Source organism: Dromaius novaehollandiae, chromosome 4 (assembly GCF_036370855.1).
Source record: "Dromaius novaehollandiae isolate bDroNov1 chromosome 4, bDroNov1.hap1, whole genome shotgun sequence".
NCBI lineage: Eukaryota > Metazoa > Chordata > Aves > Casuariiformes > Dromaiidae > Dromaius > Dromaius novaehollandiae.
The window spans coordinates 6,453,760-6,479,243 of record NC_088101.1 but is presented as its reverse complement, the minus strand read 5'-3'; the positions used below and the strand labels follow the sequence as shown (position 1 = coordinate 6,479,243).

Genomic DNA, 25,484 nt, shown 5'->3' with positions numbered 1-25,484 from the left:
GGCTCCTTCCCAGAAGGGGAGAGGTTTCCTTGGTGGGGCGCAGGTGCTGAGCTGGGTTCCACGGGGCTCCCGGAGGGCACAGTGTTGTCCCTGTGCTGTGCTTGGAGGCGGATCCCCCCCAGCCCAGCTGCTCTTTCAGCCCTGGGGCCTTGGAAGAGCTCCAAGTGTGTTTTTCTCCCCTGGGATCAGGATGCGCAGCTGAAGCTCTCCCTGGTGCAGAGCATCACTGAGATCAGCCTTGCCATCCAGGCTGCAGGCGCCGGCCCCAGGTTTGAGCTCTGCTGCAAGCGGGAGCTGCTGCAGACCCTGCTGGTGAGTGCCAAGAGCCGGGGACGTTGCGCAGGGGAGCTTTGGGCTCTGCCGTGGGGCAGGTTTGTGCAGAGCCCGATGGTCTCCTGGGGCAGTGCGCGAGCTCCTGAGGGCCCTGAGCCACATCCCCAGCCGGCGGGGCGCGTGGGTGCTGCTGCTCGAGGCCGTGGCAGGGGAATGTGGTGTGTCCGGGCCCCAGGGAGCTGCCACGTCATCCTGCGGGGCCTTGGTGGGAGCCATGGGGGTGGTGGAGCCGGTGCCTGCGGGGTCTGGCAGCAGAGCCCCTGGCCGGGGTGGGTGGGAAGGCTCTGCGGCACCCCTGCCCGCTGCCCACCTTGCGTGTGCCTGCCTGTGACTTGCAGGAGGTGATTCAGGAAGAGCCCCAGGAGTCCCCGGTGCACCCCCGGGCCCTCGTGGCCATGCAGCAGTTGAGGTAGGGTCTGTCCCTGGGGCTGTGGGAGTCACTGCATGTCCCAGCGCAGCTGGCTGGTCTGGCTGGGGCTGCGGGTGCTGGATTTGGGGCTGTCGATGGGGCCAAGGGCAGTTGTCCTCTGACTCGGCCTGGAGAGTGCTAGTAAGCAGCCTCTCTGTCTTCTGTGCCTTTTTTCTGCTGGCAGCAAGCTGAAGCCCCGTCTGAGCAGGGAGGAAAACCGCCACCTCCTGGCTCAGTGCTGCCAGGGCATCGTGTGCCTTCGTCGCCCGGAGCAGATGGACAGGAGAGGGCAGACGGCGGTGGCTGCTTCATGCCCACCGGTAGGCACTGGCCCTTCTCAGCTGCCCCTCGGTGGGGGCTCAGGTCCGGGCACCCCATGCTCCGGCAGCCGCTGGCTGCGCTGGCGTCTCCGCAGGGTGCCCGGCCTCAGTCCCCCTTTCTGGTGTCAGGGTGTGCAGGCGCCGTCCCTGCGAGCGCTGGGCCAGCTCATGGGAGCCCTTCTCTGGGCAGAGCTGGCCCCCATCCGCTTCGAGGACATGGTGCAGGTGAGTGTCCTCGGCGTGGCAGGGAAAGTGTTGCCGCTGCCGGAGCGGGGCAGAGCCGTGGGGATCGTGCCCGTGGGGCTGGTCTGAGGAGGGGAGCTTCCCTGTAACTAGGTGCAACGCCCACATTGGCGGAGAGTGGAATGGTCCTAGTTCCAGGCCCCCTTGCCCAAAGTTTGGATCCAGGCTTTTGCCATCGGCCGCAGCTTCCTTGCAGGCAGCTTGCAGTGTCCTGCAGAGCCCCTAGATGAGCCAGAGCTTCTCCCCAGCCGCAGCTGTGAGCGAGGGGTGCTGCACAACTCAATGCTGCCCACGGCAGGAGCCCGGAGTGGGGAGGTCCCCACGGGGAAGGGCTCCTTGCCACGGGCCGGGTCACCCGGAGAGACCGGGGCCGCGGAGGTAGCAGGGTCGGGAAGGGAGGGGGCCAGCGAGGGGTGTCGAGCAGAAGGATGCCCGTGGTGAGACAGGTCTGCCTGTGCCAGGTCCTACGGCGCTGGCTCACCTCGGCCCACGCATGCGAGCGGGAGAGGGCCCTGCAGGTGTGCGTGCAGGTGCTGGGCTCTTATGAAGAGAGATGCGAGCACAGGGTGAGCGGGGACCCCATGCACAGGGAGCTCTGTGTGGGCAGGCGCTGGGTTTTGGGCCTCCTGGGGCTGCAGGGCAGCCCCTCGTTTGCCCCCAGGTCAGCTGCGGCTTGGGGGCAGTGAGGCCGGGAGAAGGAGAGCGGCCACGGGGCTACCGGTGACCTTTTTGCCTGCCTCTTGCTCCCACAGCGAGGCCGTGCCTGCGAGTGGTTCGGCTCCCTGGCGGGACTGCTGGGGCCTCTGACGTGCGACACGTCGGCCGCGTCCCGCTGGTGGGCAGTGACCTGCCTCGGCCACCTGCTCCGAACAGGAGGTGAGGAGAGTGGGCAGAGCTGTCCCCGCTGCTGAGGGCAGGACGGTGTCCCCAGTGCCAGGGACCGTCCCTGTCTGCGGCCGGACCCTCGCCTGGCTGGCAAACCCACTGCGCTACGTTGGGGGGCCCTGGCTTGACGTGGCCTTCGCAACCCTCCCTTGGGTCCTCCCTTATCCACCCGCGTGGCCGGAGGTTGGTTCCCCGCGAACATGACTCCTCTTTCTCCTGGCTGCAGCCGAGAACACAGACGTGGCGCCCTGGACCAATGAGATTGGGCGCCTGCGTGAGAGGCTCAGTGCCATCACCTCTGAGTCTCTGCTGGCCACCTCCACCAACATTGCGAAGGTAACTGGCCCCTGGAGTGCAGAGTGGGGGCCACAATATGTATGTGTGTGCGTGTGCGTGTGCGTGTGTGTGTGTGGGTGCTGCTGTCAGGACGTGAGTTTTGCATCTGAGCAGCCTGTGAGGTGGTCGCTTGTGTTTCTGATTTCTCCCCAGCTCGTTTGCAAATATTTCCCCCGAGGCCAGGCCTCAGGCTTCATGAGCAGCATTGTGGAGAGCCTGCTGTGCACCAGGCCCGTGTGCGCGTGGGCCGCTGAGCGGTGGACGCTCACCTTCCTGGGGGATTGCGGAGAGCAAATATTCCAGGAGGAGGTGAGAGAGGCATTTTTTGCATTCACCTTTGGCTGCTCTCTGTTGTTGGCTGTTGGCCCCGAAGACAGACGGGGAAAGGACGTGCCGAGCCGTTCTTTGTCGCCTTCCTCCTTTCAGGTGCCCAGACTCGTGCACCTCCTTTACACCTGCCTGCGGAGCACCCGGCAGAGCGCTCGCAGGTGCTTTGTGCTGCGGGCCGTGTTCCTCCTGGCCCACTCTCACCCACAGCCGGTGCTCGACAGCCTCCTCCAGGCGTGCCTGCCCACAGACAGGTCTGTGCACTCGCCCTTCCCTCTGCCGCCAGACCCAGCCGTGGGGTGTGCCTGCGTGGGGGGTCCCGGTCGGAAGCAGGTGGTTTTTCCCCAGGAAAGGCGAGCACTGCAGGATCACGGGCTCGTTTCCCTGTCCGGACCTGGGCATCGCCATCCCCGATGCAGACGAGGGGAGCGTTTGGCCTCTCGTGAGGGTGCCGCAGGTACCCGGGGATGCGGGCTTACGGGCAAGCATCTGTTCCCTTGCAGCGACATGGTGGAGGTGTGGAGGAGCCTGGGGAGAAGCGTCCTGGGGTGCCAAATCCTGGTGTGCTTAACTGAAAAGTTAAGGGCAGCGGGAAAGAGCAGCCACAGGAGCGAGTGCTGCACTCGGGAGCTGGGCAGCAGCCAGGCTGCCCTGGAGCCTCGCACGGTACGGTCAGCGGCCCAGGCATTAGTGCCACTCCACGTCTGCTTTCCAGCTCGTGCTTCTGCACAAGGGAGTTTTGTGCCCTTTGCGAGTGCCCGTGGAGCCTCGCGGGGTGCTGTGCCGGGGTGGCGACAGCGTTAGCAGTGTGGGGAGCCGGGACAGTTTGCTGCTGCTGGGCCGCAAGGCTGTCGCTGCAGTGAGAATTGGAGACAGTGAAAGCTCCCTGGCTGGCAGGGGCTGTGGCTGGTGGGAAAAGCCCTTGTTTTACCAGGTGGCTCTTGGTTGGATTTCTCTGCAGATCACCCACGCCCTCTGCGAGGTGGTGTCAGTGCTGCAGAGGAAGACACTGGTCCAGCGCCTGCTTCCCTACCTGCTTCCCGGCCTTCTGAGGCAGGTCAGCGAGACGCTGGGGGAGGAGCTGGCACCGTCCGTTGGGGACCTGGAGAGCGCTGACATGCCGGGCAGGTGAGGAGCGGCAGTGGCAGGAGTAGGGGCAGGGGCAGGGCTGGCCTGTGCCCCAGGTCTTTGGTCGTGCGGTCCATGGCCTTGCAGGAGCACCCAATTGTCCCGCTGGCACTGGGCTGCCTCCGTGAGGTGGTGGGACTGGTCGCTGCAGGGCAGCGCGCCTGGGGATTTGGCCGCAGCACGGTCGTTCCTGCCCATAAACTGTGTTGCGGCCGGGGGCCGTTGCGGGGCTCTGCTGAAGAGAAATCTTCCCCCAAACTGCTGTGCCTGGAGCTTTCTTTGGGTTTTTTTCACCAGCCTTTTTGTGGCGGCATTGGAGCTGGTGCTGGCGAGGTGCCTGGACAATCGGTGGCTGCGGCTGCTCCGGGAGCAGGGAGCGTGGGCGTCCCTGGCAGAGCCCCGGGCTCACAGCACCGGCGTGTGTCTCCTGGCGAGGTGAGAGCCCGGGATGCGCCCGGGGAAAGGGCTGCTGGGAGCTTCCTGCGCACTTGGGAGCTCTGCTGAGGTGCAGAGCGGTGTCTGCGTGGGAGCGGGAGAAGGTGGGAGTCGCAGCCTGCGGCCGTCCCGCGTGACTGCGTGTCACGAGCCTGCTTGTGCTCTGTGCGCAGCGTGCTGCTCCGTGCAGAGCTCGTCCCACAGCGCCTGCTGCAGAGCCTCTTCCCCTGGCTGGATTCGCCCTCTGCCAACCTGCGGCTCACGGCCACAGCTTTCTTTGCCGAGGTGAGGCAGCAGCAGAGCAGGGGGGGCTCGGAGGGGTTCCTGCGTCTCGCCCGGCGCGAATCGCGGCCGATGCTAGCGGCCACGTGACTTGATTGCAGCTGATGAAGGACAAGCTAGTGGAGGAGAGGAAGCTGCTGAAGCCGCTCCTAGAGGCCTTGGGGGAGAGAGCGCGCGACCCCGTCAGCACCGTGCGGCAGATGGCCGTGAGAGGTCTGGGCAACGCGGCCAGCGGAGCACCCGCGAAGGTGAGGCGGCCTTTCCTGGGCTCTGAGCGCAGCCCGGAGTGGAGAGCTGCCCGGGGGGCTTGAGGAGCCCGGAGAGAGGAGCAGAGGCAGGCGCGGGGCCGTGCTGAGGCCGCGCTCCTCGCTCTGGCATCATCAGGGTGGCAAAGGGGACACGGGGTGCCGGCTGGGGCTCCTGTGGCTGGGGTCTGCTCCGGGCTTGCTCCGGCAAATGCCGTCCTTGGCGCCGCGGCGGAGAGCAGCGGTGAGAGGCGGGAGCAGTGAGCAGTTCATGCGCCTGTCGCTCTGCAGCTGCGGAGGCACGGGGCGGCCGTGGTGTCGGTGCTGCTCAGAGGCCTGGAGGACGCGGCCAGCACAGAGGTGGCTGCCGAGAGCCTGCTGGTGCTGGCGAAGGTGCTGGGGCTGCTGGAGGCGAGGGCCGTGGGCTCTGCCTTTGAAGAGATCTCCAGGGCCAGCCGGGCGTTCTGGGGGGCGGTGAGTGGAGTCGCTCGTTCTCCTGTTGGCAGGTGGGAGTCGTCGCGGGGCTGCCGTCCCCCGCGGGCAGCACCCCGCTGGGGCCAAGTGGCTCGTGCGCGGCGCCCTCGCTCGCAGCCTCTGCCCAACGGCCTTTCTCATTGCAGGAGGAAGAGGTGCTGCGCCGCTCGGCCTTCGTCCTCTATGGCGCCCTGGCCTCCTCCGCCTCTCGGAGGAGGTCATTTTTCAGCAGAGAGGTGGAGGCGGCATTTCCCAGCCTGGTGCTGCACCTCGGGGACCCGGCCCCGGCCGTCTGCAACGTAAGAGCCCTTGGGCTGCTCTGGCTGGCGTGTGTTGCCGACGTGTCCGCAGGCCTTGGCTGGTGCTGCTGCGGCGGCGAGGTTCCTCGCTCAGCTCCGGGGCTGGCGCGCAGCATCCCCATGAGCAGGCCCGGTGCTCTTTTCCAGGCGTGCAAGGTCTCCCTGCACCTGTGTGCCCCGTTTCTGGGGTTGAAGAGGGTGCGGCAGCGCATCGCCGCAAGCATCGGGCTGAGCGCAGCCGAGCTGCAGGATGAGATCTGCAGGCACCTGGTGAGCGAGCGCTGCGCTGGGGTCGTGTCCCTGCGCCGGCCACCCGCCCTGTGGCTCCCGCGCCGGGGGGCCACGTGGGCCTGGGCTGTGGGTGGAGGGAGGATGGAGGGGGGACGGAGGGGCGCTTGGAGCCAGCGACGAGCTCCTGCGCCCCTGCGTTGCCCCAGGCCCAAGACTGCCCCACGCTGCTGGAGAGGCTCTGGAGCACAGCCCGGAGCTGCTGCATGGGGAGCTGCGTGGCGCCGCAGGCGGCAGCCGTCCACGTCCTGGGTGAGAGGCAGCGCTGGGTTCTGGCACTGCTCGCGGCCGCGTCCCCGGGTCGGGTCGGGGTCAGGGGTCGAGGTTGAGGTCGAGGTGGGGTTGGGGCCATGGCGATGGCCGTGGCCATGTCCTGACAGTGGCATCCTCATGCCAGGCCTCCTCCTGGACACAGCGCCGACCGCGTGGCTGCAGCAGCAGGACCTGGTGTTCCCGTCGGGAGGTAGGTGCTGGTGGCTGCACTGCTGCCCCACGGGCCAAGGCAGCGTCCGGAGGCCCCGCGGATGCCAACAGCTGGGGCGTGCACGGGGCTCGCACGGCCCTGGGGTGCTGCCGGGGAAGCCGCCCTGGCCGGGAGCCACGGGGTGCCGGTGGTATCGCGGCCAGGCGCCCACGGTGCCTCTCCGCGGCGTCGGTGTCGTTGCAGCTTGGTGGAGGTGGCGGTCCATCGAGGCCCCCCGCACGTGGCAGGCAGCAGCCGCAGTGCCCCACGCCGGGGGCCCCCAGCTGCTCGGGGCAGGAGATCAATAAAGCTGCGTCCTCGCAGGGAAAGTGCCAGCCGTGTGGGGCTCTGTGGGGGGTCTTGCGCCGGCCCCGGCCCTGCCACCCCCCAGATGTGGCCTTGGTGCAGTGTGGCGCTGCCTGGGGACACAGGGGAGTGGAGAGAGCGGGGTGAGGGGGGCCTGGGGGTGACGGGGGCAGTGGGAGCAGCCTGGGGCACTGGGAGCTCTGGGGTGAGTAGGGCCTATGGGGTGGGACTGGGGATGAGAGGGGCCCCAGGGGGAGTAGAGGGACCGAGGGGCAAGTGGGGACAGTAGGGGGCACTGGGGACACTGGGAGGTGCCTGGGGGCATATGGGACACTGGGGGGCCTGGGGATACTGGGAGGTGCTTGGGGCGATGGGGGCAGGGGGAGCAGCCGGGGGCCCTGGGGGCACTGGGAGGTGCTTGGGGATACTGCGGACACTGGGGGATACCAGGAGGTGCCTGGGGAAATGAGGGGGCACCCAGAGTTGCCCGGGGAGACCAGGGGGAACTGGAGTGAGAGGGCTGATGGGGTGGGACTAGGACTAGGGCTGGGAGGGGCCCCAGGGGGAGCAGAGGGACCGAGGGGCAAGTGGGGGTGCGGGGAGCACTGGGGCTACTGGGGGGCACTGGGAGGTGCCTGGGGACTCCGGGGACACTGGGAGGCACTGAGAGGGGCCCCGAGGGGGCAGCGGGCAGGGCTGCTCCCCAGGGGCATGGCAGGACCGCGGGTGCGGGGGGGGCGCAGCGCTGGGGCCGGGCACGGGCAGCCCGGTCCCGCGGCGGGGGAGCGGGACTCACCGGTCGCCCCGCACTGCCGGCACGTCCCACCGGTCGCCCCGCACTGCCGGCAAGTCCCCTGCAGCGCGCGCGGCCTGGCCGAGGACGGCGGGCTCGTGACACAGGCCGCGGCGGGGCCGTTGCCAGGGCCGGGGCCGCTCTGAGGCCCGGAGTGCGGGGGCGGGGCCGGGCCGGGGCCGCTCTCGGGGGTGGGGGCGGAGCCGGGAGCTCGGGGGCGGGGCGGTGCCAGGGCGCATGCGCGGGCCGCCGCGTGCGAGAAGCTCAGTTTGGTCTGTCGCGGCTGCCGTCGTTCTGGCGCCTCCGTCCCACTTCCGTCGCCCCGCGTGGCGCTGGGGGCGGGGAGGGCGGCGGCCCCAGCTGAGGAGTGGGGGGGGCTCGGCCGCGGGGGAGGGGACGTGGGGGAGAGCCAGGGCTGGGGCTGCGAGCGGGCCGGGGCTGCCGGGCAAAAAGAGGCCACATCCTGCGGGTTTGGGGGCTGGAGGCTGTGTGTTCGAGCCAAGACCAGGTGCCCAAGCCCTGCGTCTCTGAGCTCAGAAGCAGGGCTGAAGCCCTGTGGTTTTGCACCAGCAGCAGAGGCTTAGCGCGCCATTTTTGCGGTTGGAAGCAGAGGCTAAAGCCTGCGTTTTGGGGGCCAGAAACAGGGGCTTTCTGTTAGCTGCTTTTGGTGCGGCAGCGCTGCCAGGGGATGGAGCCCGCGGGCCAAGGTGGCTCTGGCTGACAGGAATTGAAAGGGAAGAAGCAGTTTGTCCAATGGCCCCCCCAAAATCAAAAAGAGCACTCAGGGGATTTTTTAGGAATGGCTGGGTGGTGTTGCCTCTGCATACCTCGTTTTGGATTAACGGCAAAGCCTTTCTGTGAAGCTGTTGAGGGGCCGGGAGACTTGCTGGAGTGGACTCCCGAGCGCCAAAAAGGATTTGATGAACTCAAGATTGCTCTCCTGAGTGCTCCCGCATTAGGACTTCCAAACCTAACAAAGCCATTTGAGCTTTAGGTACCTGAGAGAGGGCACCAGGCTATGGGACTACTCGAAGCAGTTAATAAACCCAAAGAAACAGCAGTAGTGCATTGCAAAGTGCACCAATCTGGACAGACTGACATAGTTCAAGGGAACAAAAGGGCCGATGAGGCTGCAAAAAGGGTAGCATTGTCCGTGTCGGTAGCAGCATCAGTTCCAGAGAGAACATTAAAAATGGAAATTCCCGTATACACTGAAAAAGAAAATAAATTAGCAGAAATCCTGAAGTGCAGAAAGACTTCTGAAGGATGGTGGGTAACATCTACTGGACAATGTGTGGGAACTTTGCCGGTAATGAAGAAGCTGATGAAGCAAATACACGCTAGTAGCCGCATGGGAGCCGAGGCGTTGGCTGAAACAGCTACAAGGTTTGCTGTGGGAATTAGTATGTTCCTAATTGCAAAGGGTATTACACAAAAACGTGAACTCTGTCTTAGAAATAATCCCGAGAGTCAGAAGAAACCGCTCCCTGCCAGGGGAAGTAAAAAGGGCCTTCCCGCCCGGGGATTACTGGCAAATTGGTTTTTCTGAATTACCAAGCTGTAGTGGACATAAATATTTGTTGGTAATTGCTGAGACCTTTTCAGGATGGCCTGAGGCTTTGCCGTGCCGTAGCAATAAAGCAAGGGAGGTAGTGAAAATGTTGTTAAAAGAAATCATACCAAGATTTGGGGTACCAGAAGGATTTTCTTTGGATAGGGGACCTCATTTTATAGCAGAAATAGCACAGGAAATCTCAAAAATACTGCAAATTAAATGGGATTTACATCCCCCCTGGAGGCCACAATCCAGGGGAAAAGTGGAAAGAACGAATCAAACAATGAAGAGACAGATAGGGAAACTGTGTCAGGAGACTCAGATGAAATGGACTGATGTCTTCCCTCGGGCATTATTAAGACTCGGAATAACCCCAAGGGGTAGGGAGAAAGTTAGTCCCTTTGAGATTCTGTATGCTGAACCTTAGCCTGTAAATTTAACTGGAAATGCAATTCCAATGCACATTAAGGGGGATCAAATTTTAAGGGATTCTCTCTTGTCTCTGGCAAAGGTTCTTCCTTCTCTCCGCAGGTACATCCAGTTAAGATCTCCCGTGCTTTTAGATTCACCTGTACATTCATTGCAGCCGGGAGATCGAGTGCGTCTTCGAACCTGGAAGGATGAGCCGTTGAGAGAAAAATGGAGAGGACCATATCTTGTACTGCTAACAACAAATGCTGCTGTGAAGCTGCAGGGAATTGATTCCTGGACCCACTACACCTAAGTGAAAGCAGTACCTCGAGAGACGTGGAAAGCTGAACAAGTTCAACCTTTAAAGTTAAAAATATATAAAGATATCTGAGTTGTATTAGAAGTGAATCAGTTCTAAATTTAGACTGTGTAATTAATAATTTCTTAAAGTATGGACTCTTGCAAAGACCAGCTTTGCTTTGCCTTTGTGCAGCGCTGAGCCCAGGGAGCCCGGGTCTATCAGAAGGCTCGTCGAGGCTGCAGGGACGCAGCTCCTAAATCCGGAGGGAAGGGCGATAACGTTGCCTTCCACCTGGCACCAGCTTTTATTCCACGACCTTGTAATGAATTAGTGCTGCTACATCTAAACAAAACGCTTGTGTTGTGGGCTGGCCGGGGGACTGGAGAGCAGCTTTGCAGCCTGCGTGACCTGGCAGCTTGTGGCTCGATGCCGTCAGGCCCCGGGTGCCAGCGAGGCTTTCTAGGCGACCGAATGACCAGGTGCTTGTGTGAGCAATGGCGCGAACTGGCTCCCAGGGCCTCTCTGCCGGAGCACTTGCCCGTGTGACGGCAGGAGACAGTCGCCGCTGGAAAGGGCTGGGGGCCGAGGAGCGACCGCGAGCGCTGGAGCCTGTGGGACAGTGCCACGTTTGGGGTGTGTGTATGGGGGGTGTGTCCCCGGTGCCTGCCCCCCCCCAGCCTCACGTTGCCAGCAGCCCTCTGTGAGGCGTTGGGGCCCCCGCGTGTCACAGTGGCCCTTGTGGGTCTCCCCCCTTCCCCGAGGCCGGTGCTGGCCCAGTGGCTCGCGGCTCCCGTGGGAGGAGGTGCTGGTGGAGCAGCACATCTGTATAGGGAGTCCTGCCGCGATGGGGGTGCTGCGAGCGCTCCGAGGTGGGGACCGGCACCACGCTCAGCACCACGCCTGCCAGCACGCTGGTGGGGGGGACAGGGACCTGCTGGTGCCCACGTTCTTGGCACAGGGAGAGCCAGGGTCACGCGCTTGGGGCCAGCCCCAAGCTGCCCCGGGCTGCTCTTCCCCAGGCTGCACAGAGCCGGCTCCACCGGCCTCTCCTGCGGGCCCATGCTCCGGCTGGGGAGACGTTTGCCCGACTCGGGGCCCGTCCCTGCGGCTGCTGGAGCGATGCAAACCCTCGGTTGCTTTCCTTCCAGGTTTCTTCACTTGTGTAGGTGCCCAGTCGGGACCTGCGCGTGGTGAGGACGGTGGCAAGGCGGCCGGGTCTGTCCCTGTGGCCATCGCTACCTTTGCCACCGTGGTGACTTCTCTGTTGAACCGGCTGCAAGACGCCGAGGTGAGGCGGGGGCGTCCTGCGGGGCTGCGTGGGGTTTGAGGGCTCCCCGCAGCACCCTGGCTTCCCCGAGTGCCGCAGGCTGATCTCGCCCAGCGGCACCTCTGCCCTCCTGCTGCGCCTCATCCCAAAACGCTGATCCTGCCGGTGGTGCTGGGCGGAGGCTCCCGCGTGCCCTCCTTTCCCACAGGAGGTGGCGGTGTCCCCGGGGTTGGGGGCGGGGTCAGGAAATCCCAGTGCTGGGTTTCTCGCCTGCTCCCGACGGCTGTGCTGAGCGGCACCGGCAGCTCGTCCGCGGCGTCAGCGTGGCGGAGCTGCTGCGGGGCGGCATGTCCCATCGCTGCCGTGTGTGGTGTGTCCCCAGGGCAGCAGAGCGGAGACCTACCGCGAGCTGGAGAGCGTCTTGTGGGGCGACGAGAGCCATCTGCAGAGCTCTGAGGTGGACAGAGTGATAGCAGTGGCGTTGGAGGACCTGCGAGCGGCCCAGGTGAGCTTGTTCTCTCTGAGGGTGACCCCGGACGCCGGCGCCCGGCCTGGCCGTCCTATGGAGAGCCTTTGGGACTTGTCCTGGCGGGGGGTTGGGGCGGTGGCCCGGGGCTGTGCAGAGAGGTGGCCGCAGGGCTGTTTGTGAGCGAGGGACGGTCGGAGTCAAGTTACGGGTTGTGTGTCCTGCCTGGAGGCCGAGCCGTGGGAGACGGCCGGTCGTGCTCCTGCCACACGCGAGCTGCTGTCTTCCAGGGTGGGACGGCCTCCGTGAGGACGGCGGCTAGTGATGTCCTGGTGGCGCTGGCCCGCTCCCACTTGTGCGACGTGGTGTCGGCGCTGCAGGGCCACCTGAAGGCCCTGGAGGAGACGTCGGAGGAGTTTGTCCTCATCACCCTGCGCAACCTCGCCACACGCTACGGTACGGCCCCCCAGCCTGCTGCTGTGGGTTGCAGCGGGTGCCGGGTGGGAGACGGGACTCCTGCCCCTGCCCAGAACGGTCTGGGCTGGGCTGGAGGGAACCCGCCAGAGACCAAACACGCCAGGCTCTGCCCTGCATCGCCCTCGCTGTGCCCAGGGCTTTCCCACGCACCTCGGGGAAGGCGGCCGGCACACGGGCACCCTGGCAGGAGCCTCCTCGTGCCGGGGCCTCTCCCAGTGCTGCGGCAGCTCTCCCGTCCCCCTGCCCCTGGCACAGCCCCGCGGCCCCGTAGCCCTGGCCCTGGTGCGGCAGCGCTGCCGGGGGATGGAGCCCGCGGGCCAAGGCGGCTCTGGCTGACAGGGTCGCCCACCCCTGCCCTCTCTGCAGCCCTGCAGTGCGTGCCCTTCGCAGCAACGACCCTGTCAGCCCTGCGCGGCGTGCTGAGCGAGGTGGGGAGCGGCCGGATGCTGTGCGCCGTCTGCGGCGGTGAGTTTTGGGTCCACGGTTGGGCCACAGGAAGGGAAGGAGAAGGGGAAGGGGGAGGGGGAGGGGCAGGGATCGGGGTGGCCCTGGGTGCCTCGCCGGGGTCTCGGGGCCGGCACGGCAGGGCTGAGCCTGCGGCGAGCTCCAGCCTCAGCAGCCGCCAAGTGCCCTCAACGTGCGGGAGCAGCGGGTGCCGCCGGGGGTGGGGTCCGTGGGCTGGCCGGGATGGTGCTGGGTGCAGGTGCCCTGAGGAGCTCTTGGGTCCCTGCCTGCTCTCTCTGCTCCCGCACTTGCCTCCCAGTTTTAGCTACCTTTGGCCGAGCTCTGCCCAGTTTTGTTCCCCTCCCTTCTCCTCCCTTTCCCTGAGGGCAGCCTGGCTTTGTGTTGGTGGGCTTGAAGGGAGAGCATGGGAAAGAACAGCCAAAACCTCCAAGCGTGTGCTGAGGGGCAGACGTTTGGGAAGGGGGAGGCCGGGGCTGCAGCGGGCAGTGGTGGAAGGGAGCGAGGCTGTGCGGAGGAGAAGGTGTGGTGCTGGGGCGGAAGAGGGGAGAAACAAGGCAGCGTTGCCATCCAGGTGTCTCAGACCATGGCACAACGCGTCCCTGAAGGCAGATCTCCTTGCAACCTGTGCCCTGGCGAGCCTGGCCTGGGCTTAAAGCAGGCCCGGGGGCCAGTGCAAGGTCTTCACCAGTCAGAGACTTTGGTGCGATCCTGTTTCCCTTCTTGTGCTGCAGTTCTGGAGCAGTGGTGCAGCGGCATAAGCATGTACTTCCGCGAGGGGGAGAAAGGTGCCTTCCCTCGCCTGGGGCCTGCCCAGCTCTGTGCCCACGTTTACCCGCTCTTCTGCTACGTGAGCAGAAAGCGGCGGTGCTGCGAGGAGGAAGAGGTGAGTGTTGATGCTCTCGCAGCCGTGGGCAGCAGTGGGGTTGTCCGCAGCACTGTGCGAGGGGCCAAAGGGAGCAGGCTGGTCGCGAAAGCGCCCCGAGCCGGGAGTCCGGGGACTGGGGGCTGCCTTCTGGGAAGCGGCCGAATGCCAGGGCCTTTCAACGGGGGAGGCTGGGGGTGCCGGGAGGAAATGCTCTCTGTGCTGGCCAGCGAGCCCTTCTCACCAGGGGTGACAGGGAAGGGGAAGCCCCCGTGCGGGAAGGGCAGGCTGGTGTCTGGGGGAGGCGAGCGCTGGAGAGACCCTCAGCCCTTGACACGGCGTGTCACCGTCCCTCGGCAGGTCAAGCAGGCTGTGCTCAGGGCGATGGGTGCCATGATGGGTGTCCTCCTGCATGTGGAGGAGCACCGTGAGCACGCCTGGGAGCATCTCCTCTGGCTGCTGCAGCAGTATCGGGAAGTCTGGGACCCCTCTGGGGTGACCGTGGTGAGGCATTGTGTGGGACATGGCGCGGCCAGGGGCCATGGGGGTGCCGCGAGGTGTCGGGGAGCTGTGGGGTGCTGGAAGGAGCCAGGTCCCTTGGAGCAGGAACGAGGAAACGGGGGCCCGGGGCTTTCTGGGCTCATGCTGGAAGAAACCAGCATGGCGGGAGGGCCAGGAGGGAGTGGTGAGTGGCTGGGGCGAGTGGCTTGGGAGGGGAGGCTGCGCCGCCTCCCGGGGCTGGGAGTGTGTGAGGAGCTCTGCCCTCACGCCCAGGGCCGCGTCCAGCCCCTGTGACGGGGAGAGGTGCAAGGGGGGGCAGTGTGCCGGGAAAGGCCATCCCGGCAGGGCTGCGTGGAGGAGAGAGACCTCGCGGTGCTGCTCTGTGGGAAGGATGAGCCAGAAGCCCCGTGCGGGGCTGGGGTTTCCCTGCAAGTGGGTTCCAGCCGCGGCATCTCCCAGCGATGCTGCTTTCTCGCTTTCTGGGTGGCTCGCAGTGACAGCCGCCCTCTCCCTCCCTCCCACACTCCCTTGCAGAGTCTCGGCTATTTCCTGGGGGCTGTGGCAGACATTCAGACCCGCGTGCCCCGGGCCAGGCATCTGGCCATCGCCACTGCTGTGCACCAGCAGGTAAGGCCTGGTGCCGCGTCGCTGGCCTGGGGCTCCTGGGCAGCCTTGGCTGCTGCACAGCTCTGCGTGTGCCTGGGGCTCGGGGCTCTGGTTGTGGCTCTGTGCCCAGAGCCACCCGCGAGACGAGCGCTGACAGTGCGGTTGCTTTTCTGTCCCTCTCCCCGCCGATCCGGCTTTCTCTGAAACGTGCCTTGTTCCCACAGCTCTGCGATGAGATGGAGCCGCCCAGCCCAGAGCACAGAGCAGAGCTGTGCCGCTGCATGGTGCTGCAGGGTAAGCAGAGGCGAGCTGGTGCCGCACTGCCGTGTCCCAGCAGCTCTCTTGCGAACCTGCCCGAGTGGGAAGACACTGCTCACTGATGCCAAGCGTGATTTCTTCCCCACAGCCCGAATTTGCCCGGAGGAGACCATCGAGTTCCTCTACTACAAGCTGAGGAACGGGAGCAAGGCCGATCGCGTGGCAGCCGTGGCAGTGCTGCAAGCTCTGGTCCGCTCTGACGGTCAGTAAGGCAGGCCGGAAAAATGGCGTCCCCCTGGGATGCTGCTGCTTCTTCTGACGCGCAGTCTGGCCCTGCTTTTCTGTCCCGCCTGTGTATGGAAAGCCGGGGAGCTGTGACGAATCCCTGCAGGAACGGGGGCTCGGCCTCAGCACCCACCTCTCCTTGTCTCCTGCAGCCCCAGACACGAGGGAGAAGCTGCCCCTGTTTGCGAAGCTGGTGCAGTCCGTGTGCCATGACCCTGCGGCCCAGGTGAGCTGGTTTGGGCAGGGCTGGTGCTGCCACCGGGGCACAGCAGCCCTTTTCCCGGGCAGAGCCTGGCGAGGCCATAGCCACAGGCCAAGGCAGGGCCCGGGGCTGGAGGCCGGTGGCGGCCAGGGAGTGAGGGCTGCTGCTGCGCGGCCCAGCCAGAAGGGCTGCAGCACGGCGAAGGCAGCTCCGCTGGGCTTTGGGCCGGGTCGTGACTGCAGCCTCCCGTGACTGCAGGTGAGGAGGGCAGTGCTGCATTTCATTGGGGAGCTGCTGCGCTCCAGTGCCCCAGGCTGCTCGGCGTGGGACGTGGTGGGGCACCTCTTCAGCGAGTTCAGCCGGGCCTCGGGCAGACTGGTAAGGGCAGAGTGCGGCACCGGGGCTGCCTCCCATGCCCTGGCCGTGCCATGTTGCCGTGGGTGTCCCTGGCAGCGGGGAGCCCGGCACAGCAGGGCCGCTGGCCACAGTGCCCCGGAGGGAGCAGCCTCCCTGTCGCATGCATCGCGAGGTCTGGGATGGGGCAGTGACGGGTGTTTCCCATGTCTGTCTTGCAGGCAACAGGAAAGCTTAGCATGGTGGAAGCGCGGGAAGAAAGGGCTGTTCAGAGCCTGTGCGCCCACGTGCTGGGCACGCTGGATGTCTCTGCCGGAGCGGTGGCCAAAGTGAGTCATCCTCCACCTGTGCGCTGGGACCCCCCCCCTTAGCCACCAGCGCAGCTGAGAAGAGCTGGGGCGAGCTCTGCGGGCCGGACTTGCTGGTGCTGGGAGGTGGAAAGGGGTGCGAAGCACGGCGGGCGAGAGGGAGAGAAGGTGGAGGAGGAAGGCAGGGCGAGACCGGAGCTGCTGAGTTAGGGAAGGAGCGAGGCCGAGGGGCTGGGCCGGTGCCGGAGATGCGGCAGTGATGGGGGAACTGGACCGGAGGGGTGGAAACGCCAGTGTGCCAAATGGCCTGGTTCTTGCCTGCAGCTCCTGTGGCCAAAGCTGCTGTGGTACGTGGTGCCAGCCAAGTACACGGGCATGATGGTCCCGCTCTGCCGCTGCCTGCGCAGCCTGACCGAGAGACGGGACAGGGCAGAGCAGGAGCAAGAGGAGGCGGCGCCTGAGGCCCTGGAGTCTGAGGAGCCAGGTGGGGAGCAGAAAGTCATGGCGCGCTCTGCCAGGCTGGGTGGGCGCAGGGCAGCGCGTGTGCCTGCGTCCCCTGCCAGCCCCGCGCAGGGGCAGGGGCAGGGGCAGGGGCAGAGCCACCTGGCGCTGCTGCGCCCAGCTCTTGCCGGGGCCCAGGGGCTGGTTCCTGCCGTGCTGGGGCTGCCTTCAGCGGCGGCTGTTCAGCGCGGGAGCCCGGCAGGGACTGTGCGGAGGTGGCGCGGCCGGGGTCCCCTTCAGCCCCGCGTGAGGGCTTGGGACATGGGGCGGGCAGGGCCCGGTGGGGCTGGGCGTCTCACGCAGCCTTTCTTTCTGCCCACAGCCGCTCTGCCAGCTCCCCAGGCCCTGCTGGCTCGCCTGCTGGTGAGTAGCGGGGCCCCGGGGAAAGAACTTTTGTGGCTGGGGCAAGGGCAGAGGGCAGGAGAGACGGTGCTGAGGCCGGTGCCGGGTGCCCCGGGAGGAGGCAGGAGCGTGTCGCAGGGTGCCTGTCAGGGGCTCCTGCTCCTCCTGTGGCACGGCAGTCCCTGGGCAAAGCCACTGGCTGCCTGCTGCAAGCCGGGGCAGTGCTGACCTGCCTGCCTGCAGGGTAGCCACAGCTCCTGGGGCAGGAGCGAGCCCATCTCTCTCCTGCCCTGGCCTAGGTGGTGGCGGCAGTGGCTCCACACGCGGGCGGTGGCCGTGGAGCCGCGGCCCTGCAGCTGCTGCAGGCGCTCCCCAGCACGATCCACGGAGCCGTGGGGGCGAAGTGGGCCGCAGACATCCCCCTGCTGCTGCAGCACCTGGCAGGTAAAGTGCTGGCGGGAGGGAGAGGCTGGGGGCGGAGGGGGCAGCAAAATGCCCTCAGCTCCCCGGCCTGGCAGCAGGGAACGGTGCCGGGTTTGCGGGCGCTTGTCAGCCTGGTGGCCTGAGGCTTTGGGGCATCAGACTGCAAAGGAGACACCCGGGCTCTGCCGTGGTGCTCGCTGGGATAACAGCGAGGGCTTTGCTTCCTCGGGCTTTGCAGGAACAACAGCGAGCTCCCTGGACGTGGCCGAGTGGGAGAGCCTTCTGCTGAAGGTACAGCGTCCCTGTGGGGGCCCTTGCTGGACAGGGTAAACGGGGGCCAGGAAAAGTGGTGGGAGCAACCTGGGGGCTCCCTGTTTGGGCACCGAGCGGTGCGGGCACGTCCCGAGCCCCCGGCGCCTGCCCCAGCTGTGGGTGCTGCCCGCTCAGAGGAGCTGCTCTGGGCACGTGGTGCACAGCTGAGCACAAATGCAGCTGAAGGCTGGGGCAGAGGCCTCCAGCGTGGCCCCATGCCGTGGCACCGCCTGCTTCTGGCGTGTACCGAGCCCAGGGGCCTCGAGTGGCGCATTAGGGGAAGAGCGAGAGGCAGGTTGCAAGAGGGGCGGGTGAGGAGACAGGCTGTCGCGAGGGGGAGCTCTGCCCGGCAGTCTCCAGGGCCACTTGGATGAGCAAAAGGCCCCGGCCAAGGGCAGGGGGGCATTTGCTTCATCTCCCACTCTGCCCTAGTTCCTGCAAACCTCTCTGGAGCTCATTGCGAGCGAGGCCTGGACCGTGGGCCTGAGCCAGGAGCTGAGCTGGCAGCTGGGCAGCTCTCCCCGCCTGTCCTGGGAGAAGGTTTGTTCCCTGCGTGGCGTGGCTGTGGCTCGTGCGCCCCGAGGGCTGCGGCGGCAGAGCCCAGGGACACTCAGGCCGGGGCGAGGGCTGGCGGTGGTGCTCTGCCGCGCGGGCTGGTTTCCCTGCTGCCTGCTCTCTTTCCCCATGAAGGGGCTCGCACTCCCCTCTGTGCTGAGCTGGCGGCGGGGCCGGGCTGGCCGCTGGCTGCTGTGGGGCCGGTGCCGCAGGCGCCTCGGCAGGTCCTGGCACAGTGTGGCCAGTGTGGCCTGGCCCTCTCTGGCCAGGCCGGGCTGTCACCACAGGCGGGGCTCGGCCTCTTCTCTTGCAGCGGTTCCTGTACAAGGCTCTCGGCACGGCCCTGGCAGCTTGTGGGTGTCTCCACCACGTGCAGGAGCAGACCTTGGAGCACCTGAAAGCAGCCAACTTCCTGGAGCTGTGGCAGGCGCAGGTGAGGTTTCCTCGTGTCGCCCTGCTTTCCCGCGTGTCCCCTGCATGTCCCTGGGACAGAGGGGCTCTGCGTGCCCTGCTGCAGCCCTTGCTGCTGTTCTGTTTGCGGCCGTTTCCCTGGGGAAAGCAGAGCCAGCCAGGGCTGGGCGTTGGGGCTGGAGCGACTCCCCGTTTCTGCTGTGCTGCAGGGCATGGTTTCAGTTGTGTCCCGCTGTGCCGAGAGCCACTTCCAGCTGGCCTTGTCCTTGGTGGAGGAGTTCACGGGGACTTTGAAACGCAAGAAGGTAAAGGGCCCGGGGTGTTGTTGCGGGGAGCTGCCGGGAGGTGCGTGGGGAGCTGAGCCGCCGGTCGGGTGCGGGGCAGCTCCCGCCTCGGGAGCGCGCGGGGTCCCGGGCACAGCAGGGCCACGGGCTGACGTCTCGGTGCTTCTCCGTCGACCCCCCGGCAGAGCAAGGCAAGAAGGACCCGCGCTACTCGCGCTGCGCTGCTGGTGATGTACGGCCGGATGGCGCTGCGCGCCCCCAGGGAGCAGCTGCTTGCCCGTGTCGAGAGAGACGTGGTGGCGAATGTCCTGCAGCTCTACCGAGAGGGCTGCCAGGTGGGTGCTCGGGGTGCGAGGCAGAGCCGGCCGGGTGCCGCCAGCTCCGGCCTCTCCTGGGCCTTGCCACGCGCACCTCTCCCGTCACAGCCAGCACCAGTGCTGCTCGCCCTGCTGCCGTGGGCCAGGGTCTGCAGGGTCTTTCCAGCTGGCAGCTGGGCAGCTGCTCCCCTCCCCGTGGGAGGCTCCTTCCCAGGAGGGGAGAGAGGTTTCCTTGGTGGGGCGCAGGTGCTGAGCTGGGTTCTGCGGGGCTCCCGGAGGGCACAGTGTTGTCCCTGTGCTGTGCTTGGAGGCGGATCCCCCCCAGCCCAGCTGCTCTTTCAGCCCTGGGGCCTTGGAAGAGCTCCAAGTGTGTTTTTCTCCCCTGGGATCAGGATGCGCAGCTGAAGCTCTCCCTGGTGCAGAGCGTCACTGAGATCAGCCTTGCCATCCAGGCTGCAGGCGCCGGCCCCAGGTTTGAGCTCTGCTGCAAGCGGGAGCTGCTGCAGACCCTGCTGGTGAGTGCCCAGAGCCGGGGACGTTGCGCAGGGGAGCTTTGGGCTCTGCCGTGGGGCAGGTTTGTGCAGAGCCCGATGGTCTCCTGGGGCAGTGCGCGAGCTCCCGAGGGCCCTGAGCCGCATCCCCAGCCGGCGGGGCGCGTGGGTGCTGCTGCTCGGGGCCGTCGCAGGGGAATGTGGTGTGTCCGGGCGCCAGGGAGCTGCCACGTCATCCTGCGGGGCCTTGGTGGGAGCCATGGGGGTGGTGGAGCCGGTGCCTGCGGGGTCTGGCAGCAGAGCCCCTGGCCGGGGTGGGTGGGAAGGCTCTGCGGCACCCCTGCCCGCTGCCCACCTTGCGTGTGCCTGCCTGTGACTTGCAGGAGGTGATTCAGGAAGAGCCCCAGGAGTCCCCGGTGCACCCCCGGGCCCTCGTGGCCATGCAGCAGTTGAGGTAGGGTCTGTCCCTGGGGCTGTGGGAGTCACTGCATGTCCCAGCGCAGCTGGCTGGTCTGGCTGGGGCTGCGGGTGCTGGATTTGGGGCTGTCGATGGGGCCAAGGGCAGTTGTCCTCTGACTCGGCCTGGAGAGTGCTAGTAAGCGGCCTCTCTGTCTTCTGTGCCTTTTTTCTGCTGGCAGCAAGCTGAAGCCCCGTCTGAGCAGGGAGGAAAACCGCCACCTCCTGGCTCAGTGCTGCCAGGGCATCGTGTGCCTTCGTCGCCCGGAGCAGATGGACAGGAGAGGGCAGACGGCGGTGGCTGCTTCATGCCCACCGGTAGGCACTGGCCCTTCTCAGCTGCCCCTTGGTGGGGGCTCAGGTCCGGGCACCCCATGCTCCGGCAGCCGCTGGCTGCGCTGGCGTCTCCGCAGGGTGCCCGGCCTCAGTCCCCCTTTCTGGTGTCAGGGTGTGCAGGCGCCGTCCCTGCGAGCGCTGGGCCAGCTCATGGGAGCCCTTCTCTGGGCAGAGCTGGCCCCCATCCGCTTCGAGGACATGGTGCAGGTGAGTGTCCTCGGCGTGGCAGGGAAAGTGTTGCCGCTGCCGGAGCGGGGCAGAGCCGTGGGGATCGTGCCCGTGGGGCTGGTCCGAGGAGGGGAGCTTCCCTGTAACTAGGTGCAACGCCCACATTGGCGGAGAGTGGAATGGTCCTCGTTCCAGGCCCCCTTGCCCAAAGTTTGTATCCAGGCTTTTGCCATCGGCCGCAGCTTCCTTGCAGGCAGCTTGCAGTGTCCTGCAGAGCCCCTAGATGAGCCAGAGCTTCTCCCCAGCCGCAGCTGTGAGCGAGGGGTGCTGCACAACTCAATGCTGCCCACGGCAGGAGCCCGGAGTGGGGAGGTCCCCACGGGGAAGGGCTCCTTGCCACGGGCCGGGTCGCCCGGAGAGACCGGGGCCGCGGAGGTAGCAGGGTCGGGAAGGGAGGGGGCCAGCGAGGGGTGTCGAGCAGAAGGATGCCCGTGGTGAGACAGGTCTGCCTGTGCCAGGTCCTGCGGCGCTGGCTCACCTCGGCCCACGCATGCGAGCGGGAGAGGGCCCTGCAGGTGTGCGTGCAGGTGCTGGGCTCTTACGAAGAGAGATGCGAGCACAGGGTGAGCGGGGACCCCATGCACAGGGAGCTCTGTGTGGGCAGGCGCTGGGTTTTGGGCCTCCTGGGGCTGCAGGGCAGCCCCTCGTTTGCCCCCAGGTCAGCTGCGGCTCGGGGGCAGTGAGGCCGGGAGAGGGAGAGCAGCCACGGGGCTACCGGTGACCTTTTTGCCTGCCTCTTGCTCCCACAGCGAGGCCGTGCCTGTGAGTGGTTCGGCTCCCTGGCGGGACTGCTGGGGCCTCTGACATGCGACACGTCGGCCGCGTCCCGCTGGTGGGCAGTGACCTGCCTCGGCCACCTGCTCCGAACAGGAGGTGAGGAGAGCGGGCAGAGCTGTCCCCGCTGCTGAGGGCAGGACGGTGTCCCCAGTGCCAGGGACCGTCCCTGTCTGCGGCCAGACCCTCGCCTGGCTGGCAAACCCACTGCGCTACGTTGGGGGGCCCTGGCTTGACGTGGCCTTCGCCACCCTCCCTTGGGTCCTCCCTTATCCACCCGCGTGGCCGGAGGTTGGTTCCCCGCAAACATGACTCCTCTTTCTCCTGGCTGCAGCCGAGAACACAGACGTGGCGCCCTGGACCAACGAGATCGGGCGCCTGCGTGAGAGGCTCAGTGCCGTCACCTCTGAGTCTCTGCTGGCCACCTCCACCAACATCGCGAAGGTAACTGGCCCCTGGAGTGCAGAGCGGGGGCCACGATATGTATGTGTGTGTGTGTGGGGGTGCTGCTGTCAGGACGTGAGTTTTGCATCTGAGCAGCCTGTGAGGTGGTCGCTTGTGTTTCTGATTTCTCCCCAGCTCGTTTGCAAATATTTCCCCCGAGGCCAGGCCTCAGGCTTCATGAGCAGCATTGTGGAGAGCCTGCTGTGCACCAGGCCCGTGTGCGCGTGGGCCGCTGAGCGGTGGACGCTCACCTTCCTGGGGGATTGCGGAGAGCAAATATTCCAGGAGGAGGTGAGAGGCGTTTTTTGCATTCACCTTTGGCTGCTCTCTGTTGTTGGCTGTTGGCCCCGAAGACAGACGGGGAAAGGACGTGCCGAGCCATTCTTTGTCGCCTTCCTCCTTTCAGGTGCCCAAACTCGTGCACCTCCTTTACACCTGCCTGCGGAGCACCCGGCAGAGCGCTCGCAGGTGCTTTGTGCTGCGGGCCGTGTTCCTCCTGGCCCACTCTCACCCACAGCCGGTGCTCGACAGCCTCCTCCAGGCGTGCCTGCCCACAGACAGGTCTGTGCACTCGCCCTTCCCTCTGCCGCCAGACCCAGCCGTGGGGTGTGCCTGCGTGGGGGGTCCCGGTCGGAAGCAGGTGGTTTTTCCCCGGGAAAGGCGAGCGCTGCAGGATCACGGGCTCGTTTCCCTGTCCGGACCTGGGCATCGCCATCCCCGATGCAGACGAGGGGAGCGTTTGGCCTCTCGTGAGGGTGCCGCAGGTACCCGGGGATGCGGGCTTACGGGCAAGCATCTGTTCCCTTGCAGCGACATGGTGGAGGTGTGGAGGAGCCTGGGGAGAAGCGTCCTGGGGTGCCAAATCCTGGTGTGCTTAACTGAAAAGTTAAGGGCAGCGGGAAAGAGCAGCCACAGGAGCGAGTGCTGCACTCGGGAGCTGGGCAGCAGCCAGGCTGCCCTGGAGCCTCGCACGGTACGGTCAGCGGCCCAGGCATTAGTGCCACTCCACATCTGCTTTCCAGCTCGTGCTTCTGCACAAGGGAGTTTTGTGCCCTTTGCGAGTGCCCGTGGAGCCTCGCAGGGTGCTGTGCCGGGGTGGCGACAGCGTTAGCAGTGTGGGGAGCCGGGACAGTTTGCTGCTGCTGGGCCGCAAGGCTGTCGCTGCAGTGAGAATTGGAGACAGTGAAAGCTCCCTGGCTGGCAGGGGCCGTGGCTGGTGGGAAAAGCCCTTGTTTTACCAGGTGGCTCTTGGTTGGATTTCTCTGCAGATCACCCACGCCCTCTGCGAGGTGGTGTCAGTGCTGCAGAGGAAGACACTGGTCCAGCGCCTGCTTCCCTACCTGCTTCCCGGCCTTCTGAGGCAGGTCAGCGAGACGCTGGGGGAGGAGCTGGCACCGTCCGTTGGGGACCTGGAGAGCGCTGACATGCCGGGCAGGTGAGGAGCGGCAGTGGCAGGAGTAGGGGCAGGGGCAGGGCTGGCCTGTGCCCCAGGTCTTTGGTCGTGCGGTCCATGGCCTTGCAGGAGCACCCAATTGTCCCGCTGGCACTGGGCTGCCTCCGTGAGGTGGTGGGACTGGTCGCTGCAGGGCAGCGCGCCTGGGGATTTGGCCGCAGCACGGTCGTTCCTGCCCATAAACTCTGTGTTGCGGCCGGGGGCCGTTGCGGGGCTCTGCTGAAGAGAAATCTTCCCCCAAACTGCTGTGCCTGGAGCTTTCTTTGGGTTTTTTCACCAGCCTTTTTGTGGCGGCATTGGAGCTGGTGCTGGCGAGGTGCCTGGACAATCGGTGGCTGCGGCTGCTCCGGGAGCAGGGAGCGTGGGCGTCCCTGGCAGAGCCCCGGGCTCACAGCACCGGCGTGTGTCTCCTGGCGAGGTGAGAGCCCGGGATGCGCCCGGGGAAAGGGCTGCTGGGAGCTTCCTGCGCACTTGGGAGCTCTGCTGAGGTGCAGAGCGGTGTCTGCGTGGGAGCGGGAGAAGGTGGGAGTCGCGGCCTGCGGCCGTCCCGCGTGACTGCGTGTCACGAGCCTGCTCGTGCTCTGTGCGCAGCGTGCTGCTCCGCGCAGAGCTCGTCCCACAGCGCCTGCTGCAGAGCCTCTTCCCCTGGCTGGATTCGCCCTCTGCCAACCTGCGGCTCACGGCCACAGCTTTCTTTGCTGAGGTGAGGCAGCAGCAGAGCAGGGGGGGCTCGGAGGGGTTCCTGCGTCTCGCCCGGCGCGAATCGCGGCCGATGCTAGCGGCCACGTGACTTGATTGCAGCTGATGAAGGACAAGCTAGTGGAGGAGAGGAAGCTGCTGAAGCCGCTCCTAGAGGCCTTGGGGGAGAGAGCGCGCGACCCCGTCAGCACCGTGCGGCAGATGGCTGTGAGAGGTCTGGGCAACGCGGCCAGCGGAGCACCCGCGAAGGTGAGGCGGCCTTTCCTGGGCTCTGAGCGCAGCCCGGAGTGGAGAGCTGCCCGGGGGGCTTGAGGAGCCCGGAGAGAGGAGCAGAGGCAGGCGCGGGGCCGTGCTGAGGCCGCGCTCCTCGCTCTGGCATCATCAGGGTGGCAAAGGGGACACGGGGTGCCGGCTGGGGCTCCTGTGGCTGGGGTCTGCTCCGGGCTTGCTCCGGCAAGTGCCGTCCTTGGCGCCGCGGCGGAGAGCAGCGGTGAGAGGTGGGAGCAGTGAGCAGTTCATGCGCCTGTCGCTCTGCAGCTGCGGAGGCACGGGGCGGCCGTGGTGTCGGTGCTGCTCAGAGGCCTGGAGGACGCGGCCAGCACAGAGGTGGCTGCCGAGAGCCTGCTGGTGCTGGCGAAGGTGCTGGGGCTGCTGGAGGCGAGGGCCGTGGGCTCTGCCTTTGAAGAGATCTCCAGGGCCAGCCGGGCGTTCTGGGGGGCGGTGAGTGGAGTCGCTCGTTCTCCTGTCGGCAGGCGGGAGTCGTCGCGGGGCCGCCGTCCCCCGCGGGCAGCACCCCGCTGGGGCCAAGTGGCTCGTGCGCGGCGCCCTCGCTCGCAGCCTCTGCCCAACGGCCTTTCTCATTGCAGGAGGAAGAGGTGCTGCGCCGCTCGGCCTTCGTCCTCTATGGCGCCCTGGCCTCCTCCGCCTCTCGGAGGAGGTCATTTTTCAGCAGAGAGGTGGAGGCGGCATTTCCCAGCCTGGTGCTGCACCTCGGGGACCCGGCCCCGGCCGTCTGCAACGTAAGAGCCCTTGGGCTGCTCTGGCCGGCACGTGTTGCCGACGTGTCTGCAGGCCTTGGCTGGTGCTGCTGCGGCGGCGAGGTTCCTCGCTCAGCTCCGGGGCAGGCGCGCAGCATCCCCGTGACCAGGCCCGGTGCTCTTTTGCAGGCGTGCAAGGTCTCCCTGCACCTGTGTGCCCCGTTTCTGGGGTCGAAGAGGGTGCGGCAGCGCATTGCCGCAAGCATCGGGCTGAGCGCGGCTGAGCTGCAGAATGAGATCTGCAGGCACCTGGTGAGCGAGCACTGCGCCGGGGCCGTGTCCCTGCGCTAGCCGCCCGCCCTGTGGCTCCTGCGCCGGGGGGCCACGTGGGCCTGGGCCGTGGGTGGAGGGAGGATGGAGGGGGGACAGAGGGGTGCTTGGAGCCAGCGACGAGCTCCTGCGCCCCTGCGTTGCCCCAGGCCCAAGACTGCCCCGTGCTGCTGGAGAGGCTTTGGAGCACAGCCCGGAGCTGCTGCATGGGGAGCTGCGTGGCGCCGCAGGTGGCAGCCGTCCACGTCCTGGGTGAGAGGCAGCGCT

At 66.4% G+C, this 25,484-nt stretch overlaps 4 protein-coding genes and 3 long non-coding RNA genes across 7 annotated transcripts; all 7 read left to right on the top strand.

The window, feature by feature from the left end:
* Positions 1 to 2,683: 2,683 nt before the first annotated feature.
* On the top strand, positions 2,684 to 4,430 carry LOC135328356 (maestro heat-like repeat-containing protein family member 7). The gene is made up of 5 exons (XM_064511759.1): positions 2,684 to 2,835; positions 2,953 to 3,107; positions 3,357 to 3,519; positions 3,815 to 3,981; positions 4,279 to 4,430. Exons 1-5 carry the CDS (start codon positions 2,722 to 2,724, stop codon positions 4,418 to 4,420), a joined length of 741 nt encoding a protein of 246 aa, XP_064367829.1. The 5' UTR covers positions 2,684 to 2,721; the 3' UTR covers positions 4,421 to 4,430.
* Positions 4,431 to 5,953: 1,523 nt separating this feature from the next.
* On the top strand, positions 5,954 to 6,425 carry LOC135328355 (uncharacterized). The gene is made up of 3 exons (XR_010389190.1): positions 5,954 to 5,986; positions 6,154 to 6,256; positions 6,402 to 6,425. It is a non-coding gene; the product is annotated as an uncharacterized LOC135328355 (long non-coding RNA).
* A 4,445-nt stretch (positions 6,426 to 10,870) lies between these two features.
* On the top strand, positions 10,871 to 12,016 carry LOC135328092 (uncharacterized). Its single transcript, XR_010388817.1, has 3 exons — positions 10,871 to 11,121; positions 11,483 to 11,605; positions 11,857 to 12,016. It is a non-coding gene; the product is annotated as an uncharacterized LOC135328092 (long non-coding RNA).
* Positions 12,017 to 12,451: 435 nt separating this feature from the next.
* LOC135328215 (maestro heat-like repeat-containing protein family member 2A) lies at positions 12,452 to 13,835 on the top strand (the record flags this gene model as incomplete). The annotated part of the gene is made up of 3 exons (XM_064510857.1): positions 12,452 to 12,508; positions 13,240 to 13,391; positions 13,731 to 13,835. Coding segments are annotated over exons 1-3 (279 nt in total), but the record flags the coding sequence as incomplete, so codon positions are not given.
* Position 13,836: 1 nt separating this feature from the next.
* Positions 13,837 to 14,991, top strand: LOC135328091 (uncharacterized). Its single transcript, XR_010388816.1, has 4 exons — positions 13,837 to 13,874; positions 14,406 to 14,498; positions 14,702 to 14,771; positions 14,884 to 14,991. It is a non-coding gene; the product is annotated as an uncharacterized LOC135328091 (long non-coding RNA).
* A 1,283-nt stretch (positions 14,992 to 16,274) lies between these two features.
* Positions 16,275 to 18,700, top strand: LOC135328212 (maestro heat-like repeat-containing protein family member 2B; the record flags this gene model as incomplete). Its single annotated transcript, XM_064510831.1, has 7 exons — positions 16,275 to 16,368; positions 16,708 to 16,748; positions 17,027 to 17,171; positions 17,389 to 17,441; positions 17,895 to 18,002; positions 18,331 to 18,450; positions 18,638 to 18,700. Coding segments are annotated over 7 exons (624 nt in total), but the record flags the coding sequence as incomplete, so codon positions are not given.
* A 306-nt stretch (positions 18,701 to 19,006) lies between these two features.
* Positions 19,007 to 24,001, top strand: LOC135328211 (maestro heat-like repeat-containing protein family member 2B). Its single transcript, XM_064510825.1, has 14 exons — positions 19,007 to 19,047; positions 19,422 to 19,544; positions 19,904 to 19,974; positions 20,159 to 20,294; positions 20,424 to 20,519; positions 20,999 to 21,103; positions 21,290 to 21,413; positions 21,649 to 21,758; positions 21,894 to 22,049; positions 22,165 to 22,319; positions 22,569 to 22,731; positions 23,027 to 23,193; positions 23,492 to 23,629; positions 23,803 to 24,001. The coding sequence occupies exons 3-14, from the start codon at positions 19,961 to 19,963 to the stop codon at positions 23,999 to 24,001; spliced, it is 1,563 nt and encodes a 520-aa protein (XP_064366895.1). The 5' UTR covers positions 19,007 to 19,047; positions 19,422 to 19,544; positions 19,904 to 19,960.
* The last annotated feature ends 1,483 nt before the right edge of the window (positions 24,002 to 25,484 follow it).